General features: G+C 39.9%; 1 protein-coding gene across 1 annotated transcript in view; it reads left to right on the top strand.

Moving 5' to 3' along the window:
* The window catches only part of LOC101850775 (papilin), a gene marked incomplete in the record, with an annotated part of 262,220 nt that overhangs the window by 235,061 nt on the left and 17,065 nt on the right, over nt 1-10,094 (top strand). Inside the window, 6 exon segments of the mRNA XM_013091086.2 lie at nt 505-705; nt 2,510-2,758; nt 6,028-6,104; nt 7,964-8,059; nt 9,127-9,238; nt 9,811-9,864. Of these exon segments, the coding sequence (XP_012946540.1) occupies nt 505-705; nt 2,510-2,758; nt 6,028-6,104; nt 7,964-8,059; nt 9,127-9,238; nt 9,811-9,864 (789 nt within the window).

The raw sequence follows: 10,094 nt of genomic DNA, 5'->3' as shown, positions 1-10,094 counted from the left end.
CCTCTCTCCATCTATCTATCTATCTATCTATCTATCTATCTATCTATCTATCTATCTATCTGTCTCTTTCTATTTGTCTGTCTGTCTGTCTGTCTGTCTGTCTGTCTGTCTGTCTTTTCTCAAAATTGGACGTAGCCGTATGCTCTATATAATAGTTACGTCTAAATGTGAGACCTGCAAAAACATTAATTAATTTTAACATTTATCGGCGTGCTCTAGCGTGGAAAGATTTTTTACCACGAACCCCACCTGTTACCTTAGCTTTTACTATTGAGCGGCATTGTGTTAATACCCTGGTTCGAATCTCCAATGGGTCTTCACGGATAGAAAAACAATAATATAGCCCAGTTCTTTCGGAGAAGGAAGTTAAATTAATTGATGGTCCTGCCTTTTAGATAACCTTACGCACCCACACAATTACAAATTTTATTTAGCAATACCAACCTGTGCCACGTTTGCAATTACAAATTGTATTTACCTATGCTAATCTGTGCCAAATTCCAGAGAAATGCGTGGCCCCGAAGAGACGTGAGCTGTGTACCAAGTACGAGGTGAAGTGGCGCTTCGATGACGTCAAACAGGAGTGTGAGCGACACTGGTGGGGAGGCTGCAGGGACAACGGGAACGTGTTCGATTCCCAGGAGGAATGTGAGGTCACGTGCCTGAAGAATGTCGTCATCACTGACCCAGGAACCGGGGACCCAGGTAAGTGGAAGGGAGCAGATGTCCGAATAACGATAATAAGCTACATGTGTATCATTATTCAAATAAAACGTCACTTTCTTTCTCCCTTTTCCCCGAAAGTTTCTTTCAACGTAAGGTGACATGTAAATCAAATTAAACTATAATAATTAAATAAAATCGTTCAAAAGAATTTTTATTAAAAATATGGTTTCAAAGAAAGTAAAACTTTCCTCCTTGTCAGTGTGGTACCCTGAATCAGACTGTCGATCTAAAGAGACACCCCAAGTGACCCCTCATCTATAAGTAATAGTCTCGAGACATTGCTTGCCTTTATTTTTGTCGATGGGATGGAGTTCAGAATTTACTTGTACGCCTCCACACCTCCCCCCCCCCAAAAAAAAAATCCCCTCCCCCACCCACCCCCACGTCCACTGTCGCGGTCTCTTTTATTGGCATTATTAAAGTTTTACTGGTTTACCTTTTTCAATTGTACTTAATCCCAATGTTTCAGTGACGTCACCATTGAAAATAAACGGCAGTTCTGGGGCTTATTAACATTCTCTGACCGTAGGCCCCGTCTTTAACCCTGTATTGCTTATGTTTACTGACTTATTTTTAATTACCGGGTGCAGTGCAAGCTTTTGCTTTGCAAGTTTGATTCTTAAGAACAGTTTTACTTTTCAATGTTGATATTTCAGGGTGTTTTTAAACTTATCTTTGCACTTTATGTTTGATTTGAACCTATTTTTCTTGAAACCTAAGCTTGGTTATTGATAATTACACTATTCTTTTGGATGGGAAAGGCAAACTCTTGTGGCATGATAATTTATTTTCTTCGACTTAGTTATATGGGAAACATTATTGTTACCCATGTTTAACTACTACATATAAATAAATAATATACGATCTTTTCAAGCAACCGAAACCATCCATATATGTTCTACCAGTTCCCTTGCTTTGAGTATTCGTGTATCTTATTCTACTTTAATGTACGAATTATTTAAAAGTCGTTTTCCTGTATATTTTCATGGATGTCTTTAATAACCATGAATACCGAACTACCAGCTACAATGCTATTCGTTTCCACCTGCTTACTATATAAGGATTATATTTTTCAAATATGTTTGCCTTCACTTGTACAACGTTTTGTGTTTTTGCTTGTGAAGCAATAACTTAAATAATATGCCAACTCTATGCTTCTTTTCTTTGGCACACTTGCTCTATGTTTCATTTTCACTTTTTAAAATTCTATTTTCATTGCATTACCTATATTGCTTTAAATTGGCTTTATCCAAACGTTTGGAAAGCCCCTGAATTCGGCCTGTTTAGGACTTAACCATTGAGGTTCTTCTGTATTTTTAATGTTCTGATCTTTATTGTTGTTTAAATAACTATTTTGAAAACCTTAATTGAAACACTTTCGAACAGAATAAGTATAAAAATCTGTTAGCACTTTTAAAACATCAGAATCTCAAGTTTATATTTCTCCCTGTCTTTTGCTTCCATTACTCTTTTCCTGGTCACATCTCTCTTGCATGTCTTTGAATGTGCGGATGTCCAAGGATACTCTTTCCGACTTTCTTTTAGCCGTATTCGACCACCCCAGAGATGGATATTAGATTGTCCAATGTTTAAGATACCCACGATTTAGGACCGATATCCAATTAGGAATGTCATTTAAAAAATGAAAATACACATTATATAACACTTCGTAGAGAATGTTTTTTAAAAAACAACCAACTTTAACCCCTTTAAGACTAACGAACGAATGCACAAAGTCGCTACCCCCCAATGATGCTGAGGCGCCCCTCGAATCACTCTCCAGATTTTGTCAGCATTTGCGATATGCCCCAAGATACGGGTCCCTGTAGGGCCTACCTCCAGAGGTACTTTTATGACCCTCGCGAGCGAGCGTGCAACCCCTTCACGTTCGGCGGGTGTGGTGGAAATGAGAACAATTTCATGAGCCTGGAAGAGTGTCAGAAGGAGTGTATGGGTGTGATTACCCCAGTGGTGACCACCACACAGGCTCCCGTGCCAGAGACTTTGCCGCCTCCCGTGGGCGGAATTACACGTGAGTTCTAGGTTGTTGTTGTTGTTGCTGTTGTTGTTGTTGTTGTTGTTGTTGTTGTTGTTGTTGTTGTTGTATGGCGATTGCTGAATTGATGTTGCTTAATTGATCACTTTTAAGCACAAGGGGGCTATCCCGAAAAATGCTTTTTTGAGACAATCGAAAGTAAAGTTTTTGCCTCTTGTTCCGTTTCTTTGCAAGACAAGGAGAGTTTTCTCTATAACCAAACAAATATACACACCAGTGAAACCAAACTTCTCCTATAGGTAGAACAATACCCACTTTTGGTGTAGGTCAAGATTTGTGGAAACCCCCTAAATCTGGGTTAGCCTGCTTGTCCTTAAAAGCGACCAAATAATCATCATCGAGTAGTTTCGTGTGAATTATGATGGCACCAATGTTTCCTTGCAAAGTGAAAAACAATTAAGCCTTGAGAGCATGGACAAAAGTGTTATTAGAAGTGATGCTAGACTCTTCATTAGATTCGTGCAGTTAGATTCTAAATTAGCCTAGTTTAGTCATTAGATTCAGTTCTTTTCTGAGAAACTTTGCTGCTTAGTTTTTCTCTTCATCTGCATGAAAGCCTGATTTTTTTCCCTCTCTTAGCAGATGCCTCTTGCTCCTCTTCCATAGTCTAGTGTTTTTCGTTACGATCTAGAAATCTATATTCTTTGTACGTTTTAGTCCATCTGTGTGATATATTATTTTTTGCCTCCCTTCTTTCCCCTTCATTGAGTACCCCTTTCCTCCTCCCCCCTCCCCCTCTCTCTCTCCCTCCCTCTCTCTCTCTCTCTCTCTCTCTCTCTCTCTCTCTCTCTCTCTCTCTCTCTCTCTCTCTCTCTCTCTCTCTCTCTCTTTCTCACTCTCTTTCTCTGTATCGGAAGCTGTAATCTGTCTGTGAATCTATATGTTTCTCGCTCTGTCTATCTATCTATCTATCTATCTATCTATCTATCTATCTATCTATCTATCTATCTATCGAGTATTTAAAACATTTTGGGATTTGTTAGTTTTTTCACTTTGTGCTTGCTCAGCCTTTCTCTGCCCTAGTTCCTACACCAATAGCTCCGGTGTTAATGCATGCCTGACACAATCTGGAAACATCATTGTCTGAGGTCAATGCTCTTGGTGCTATTTTTCTGTACTTTTGACTTTTGGGAATTGTTACCACTGTTGCTGATTTGCTGATTGGCTTATCATCACGTTTCGCTGTTTGGGGCTTGCTGACTGTCTTATCGTAGGAATTAGATTTTTTTTCCTAGAATTTTAGGACTCTTTCATTCTAAGTAACGTTGTTGTTTTTGGGTTAGGGTCTGTCCACAGTTTGTTATTTTTTTAAGCTTTTACCTTTGCAGTCACTGCTGACTTTTCCACAAATGCCATTGTTTGATAGTGTGGCTTGCACTGGGAGCGCCTTTTTACGGAGCTGAAATTTTCTATGTGCGACCATAGCATATTATAATATATAGAAATGTATTCGAAATGTTGTATAAGCATGTAAATTTACATAATATGTGTGCTTATGTCTCGTGCAGAAATTCATTGATATTTGTACATTATTAGATCATAATATCTTACATTTAGGCAGACCACCTGTGGTCATGTCACTCACAGGGGAAATTTTCAAAACAATTGATGGCGAAAGACATAATAATTTATTGATTTCGTTAATGAAGGATGTAGTCAGTGTTGTTTTGCAGAATTACTTAGAATAACAAACCTAGAAGCCAAACGCATGAGAAGGATACCACGTGTACAGTAGATCGTCATAACTTGAAAATGACGGCGTACATGGATTTCCCTGACATCTCTATTTTGGCCACAGAGATGTGTATGTATAGCTTGTTCACAAGATAAAAAACGAAATCGCTTTTTTTAACATTCTCAAATCTTTGTATACGGGTTTAAAAGTTAAATGACCAACAGAATCTAAAAGCCGATTCGTAAATGTCACTGCAAACTGTAAGTGTAAGGTTCTGACTCGTTTTCTTTGTAAGCCTAAAGCAGATTTTAAAAAAATAATTAGGGGTTTACAGCATACACCAAAGAGGTTAAACTTATAGTGTGGTCAAATATTCGTGGCCGAGCGTATTGTCAAATATTTCCTGAATTATCGGACATAAACTCTCCAACTTTTGCACAATGACTTGCATCAATTTGTCTTAACTCTTTACTGATCAATATTTTTGTAAACACCTGTTGGTTGTATTTTAGAAATTTCCTTAATGAATACTAGTTGGTGGTTTCTACCGATTTTAAAAGGTTTACAAGAAGAAGACACGGCAGTTGAGAACTGATTCCGCCCGTCACCGGGTTTTTTTTTTTTAAGATGTAAGCTTGTTTGGGGAAGATGCAATTATCAGATTACTCATCTAAACTAGATTCAATATGGTGTAGTAGTGATGTCGGTAGTCTTTGGTTAAGTTACCGGACTCGTAATCGTGAGGTTGCGAGTTCGGGGTTTGACCCTCAGGCCCGACGTTCGATAGACGAATTTTCCCCACTCTACCCATGTGTGAAAGAGTACCCGGCCATAAACAGCGAAGGATCTTGTCAGTATGTTATTGCTTTAGCGCATATAGAATGGCAGCTTGCACAGGAATGCTTCCCATGAAGTTGAGATTGTTTCAGAAAGCTATCCGGTCTGCTGAAGTAGTGTTAATGTAAAACAAAGAGCTTGCTATTGAGCGGGGATTTGCACTCTTATCTATTATTAGTAGCAGCTGAGGTACTCACGTCGGATCTCGAATGTTCCAAGTTCAACCCCAGAAAGAATTCTATAGTTATTGTTGTTTTCTTTTTTAACCTTTTTTTTTAGTTTAAAGTAAAATTAATTTTGGCCTACAGTAGGAGGAGGTGAAAGCTGTAACCTCCCCTCGCCTTCCTTTCAGATGACGATTATATTGAACTAGATGTGAATCATGACGAAAACCTCACAGCGAAGGCTATGAAAACAATGTTTCAAAGTTTTAGTTTGGGTAAGAGTTTTACGGCACTTGCAACACAAACAGGTCATACAAGTACAGAGGCTTAGCGTGGCTGAAAGAGAGTAAAATACACAGAAAAGAAAAAGAGAGGTAAGGATGATATATGTTTGATGAGAATGAAGGATTAAACCACACAAGGGCATACAGCATCTACCCAGGCTTAAGGGACAGCAGTTTCAAGTCTATGTTGAATCAGATTAGACTTTTTTAAAGCTTCAGGAATGTCAGGAATTTATACAACTGTTGCTTCTATTCTTACTTGTGTTCGTGGGTTTTCTTTTTCAGTGACAATATCTGGAGAAAACTACGTGAACGAAGGCACAGAGCTGAAGGTGGCCTGTCAATCAAATGATGGAAGTGAGGTGAGGGGACTCAGACCTGATTAGTTTAGTTTTTGTGAGGTTTTACGACGCTCGCAACTGCATAAGGCCATAATATGAGGGCCATGGGGTGGATGTTAACAGAGAAGTCAAAACAGGGAATCGGGTTTACTCTGCTCATCTCTCTAACCTCAACAACACAGAGTCTGCTTCGACTATAAGGCACCCCGGAAATAGCAGTTCACGAGAGAGTAACAAACAAACAAAAGAAGTAGAGGAAGAGGACGACAGTAAGGATGAGGAAAGAAAAAGCAGTAGTTCCCCATATGTTGTTCCAGCACAGTATGAGCATGACATTGGTTAATCAGACCATATACAATTCTACTATGCATAAGAACATGTTAATATTCGCCCTTTGGGAATGGCATAAAGACAACTTCAGTCAGTAGCACTGCCCTGGTTGGGGGGGAGGGGGTCAATCTTGATTAGATAACGCAATAGTTAGACGCGTTGAAATAAAATGTGGTTAGATAAAAAGTGGCGTCGATAGTCTAGTGGTTAGGCTAACGAACTCGTACTCGGGAGGTTGAGAGTTCGGTGGTTCGAGCTTTAGACCCGACGTTGTGTCCTTGGGAAAGGCACATCATATGAATTTCCCTTATTTCACCCAGATATGAATGACAGCGAAACATCTTGTCATGTGTATGTTAATGTTATAGCATTTGTAAAAAGGTAGCTTGCACTGCATGCTTCCTGGGAATCAGAACTATCCCCAGCGTTGTCTAACGTGTGGCCAACTCACTCAGCAAACAGCTCTGAGATTGCTGCAGTCGAAGTACGCTGGAAACTGCGCCAATGACGTCACGAAATGACATCTCAGAATTTGTCCTGTTAATACACAAACATTGGGATGTTAAAAGTATCTATGGCTGGATTTTTTTCTCTATGTCAGACAATCACTGACTGTTAGGACGTGTGGAGCAAATGAATACGACGATTTTTATAGAACAAAACGAAATCAAGTAAAGATAAAAACCAATGTTAAGATATATTTATTCTTTTTAATACTTCAATTCTTCTTCATTAAGATTTAGCTTTCATAGCATCTTCAAGCTCCTCCAGGCTACACAGAGGTTTGGAATACATGAACGATATGGATACTACATGGGGAAAACGACGGTAGTTACAAACTGAAATTCGTGAGGGTACCAATTTTGAAAGCCTGTTGACTCATAACTGTATTTTTGTTCAACTTTTGGTTGATTATTGTGGTTAGATTTACCATTCAACAACACTTAACTATAAACCACCAGTCAAACAAATATGAAGTTACGAGTCCACGAGCTTTTAAAATTGGCACCCTCACAATTTCCAGTTTGTAACTACTGACGTTTTCCCCCTGTGCTCTTCATATAATTATGCTATCTCGTTCTTTTCCGCGTCTGTAATTTAGCAGAAGGCGTGAGATCAATTCCCCTTAGGGGAGCTTGTTCATCGAGTATCATCTCCGTTTGTCTGCCGAGATGTTTTTAGCCCCCTTAGCCGGGGTTAACCTTAGAAAACTGAGTTGAAGCATCCCGCCTCCTAAATTACCAAATTCTGATCGATCCAGGCGTAATGCATTAAACCTATCCCTACGTCGTGTTTTACTATCGTATCCATACGACGTGGGGAACACTGTTATGCCACCACTTTCCAAAGAGGACATTTTTTAATTTACTCGTTAATCTGATCCGCTCGCTTTGCACAGCTGTCTGTCAAAATTGTTTTTGAGAAATACTGAAAGTTTCAAAGGGATCTTCGCACTAGAAGTATTCTAGGATGTGAAGAATACAGCCTCGGGGGTACAAAATGACCCCAGAGCGTACGGCTAGGGTTAACAATTACATTTATATTTTCAGGAGGCCCTTACTTTCTACCTGGATGGAAATCTCGTGAGGCCTGGCCGGGCGCAGATCTTGCAGTACAAATCTGTGGTGGATGACCGGGTGGTTGTGGTGAGTGAAACGCAGAGCTTTCTAAGTGTATTTGTTTCTGTGTGTGTTGCGTGTGTGTGTGTGTGTTTGTGTGTGTGTGTGTGTGTGTGTGTGTGTGTGTGTGTGTGTGTGTGTGTGTGTGTGTGTGTAAGAGAAAAGAGAAGTAGAGAGAGAGAGAGAGAGAGAGAGAGAGAGAGAGAGAGAGAGAGAGAGAGAGAGAGAGAGAGAGTGAGGCTTGACCTTGACGATTTAAACTGTCACTCAGCCCCCTCTCCCCGCATCCCCTTTTCAAACCCATCTTTACAAAAGAAAATTAAAGAGGAATATAAGCGGCATATGGATCACTACTTTCTACACCGGCCCACGCACACAAAGAACATTTCCACTCGTCTCGCGGTTGCAACTATGTGCTCATGCAGCAACGTCGCCAGTTCGTCACACTTCACCACTTCACCGTCAAGTGACGTCATACTTCGAAGTTGTGTGACGAGTATAAATGTACCCAATGTGCTTACTTTACTTTACTGCATCCGTCCTCCCTCTAGGGCGTCGAGGGGAGAAAGAGCTTCCTGTTTCTAGCAAGTTTGATGGCCTAGCTGTGTGGGATACTGTATGTTCTCAGCGTATCCTTCACACCCTGGATCCAGATCTTTCTTGGTCTTCCTCTTGCCTTGTACCCTAATGTGCACAGGGCCTTAAATGCACTTTCGTGGAACAGCTGTGACTCTGACAGTGAACATTACAATTAATATGATGTTAATGATTTATATCAAACTCTGGTTACACAATCACTATCATTTAACTTTGAAGCTTTGAATCTATCTCATGGAATGGTGTTTAATACCCAGTCTCATCAGAATAATATTAAATTTAGAATTCAATTTTTTTCTGACAAGGCTGTGTGTAGTCTAGCTATGTGTCTGTAGGCTCAGTTGTTTCGGAAAAGCTCGAAAAATCGGAAATCATCTTCTTCAATTAAATCTATTCGAGATGATTTCCGATCTAGCCAATTTTTCTCGACTTGATTTGGCAAGTTTTGCAAGTGACCTCCTCTATTATAATGATATTGTTTGTTTTGCTGTGTCCAGGTGAATGAGCTGGTGATTCAGCGAGCTTCGCCAAGGGACGCAGGAACCTACGTGTGTCGTTCACAGTCCGGGGAGTTGGAGAGTTTGAATGTCATCGTCATCACCAGATCAGGTACATACATTTTTATTAGCGATCGTAAATATTCTTTAAAGATTGATGAATATACTGACACAGTTTAGATCTCTCCCCCAGACGAGAATGAAACTCCCAACTCCTTCCACATGGTGCATATCTTCCCTTCCAGAATAGACTGTATCTCGTGGGTTTCGCTGACTCCTAGCATGTGCAGCCTGTATTTCTTCATCTCTTGTGTTCAACGGCAAAGCGCCCGAAAAAATCTACCAAGGAGTATAAAATTGTGTTCCAGCAGAGTATAAGATTAAAATATAACATTTAGTTATATTCGTGGTGCTTTACTGACTGATATTTTGTCATTTAAAATGTATCCTGCCCTCATTCAAAAAAGATAGAAGGTGAAAGAGACAGGTACAGCCTGAGAAAAAAACGTACCTAAAGAACTTGGACAATTGAAGGTATGGAGGAGACAGGGATAATAAGGTGGGAAAAGTGTGTGGGGGGGGGATGTAGCCATCCGAGTAGAGAAATGATTGGCGCACCATTATAGCTGTTTTCTGGTGCAGACCTATCACCTCAATCTAATAATGCTTTTTTTCCTCTTTCAGTGCCTACAACAACCACTACCACTGAAGCTCCCTATGTACCCGTGGAAAGTTCCAGTGAGTAAACTATTGTGATGGTCTCTGACAAATTGGCCGTCACGAATGCGGTCCTTCTTTCATTCTAAACCACTCTCTGTGTTCATTCATAGACCCATTCATCAATTCATCAATCCATTCGTCTTTCCGCTGATATCACAGTCCATTCCATCTATCTATCTATCTATCTACCTATCTTTTATCTATCTATCTATCAATCTATCTATCTATCTATCTATCTATCTATCTAT

The sequence above is a fragment of the Aplysia californica genome, unplaced genomic scaffold (genome assembly GCF_000002075.1).
Source record: "Aplysia californica isolate F4 #8 unplaced genomic scaffold, AplCal3.0 scaffold00029, whole genome shotgun sequence".
Taxonomy (NCBI): Eukaryota; Metazoa; Mollusca; class Gastropoda; order Aplysiida; family Aplysiidae; genus Aplysia; species Aplysia californica.
The sequence above is the reverse complement of the archived record's forward strand: the minus strand, read 5'-3'. Positions and strand labels throughout refer to the sequence as shown.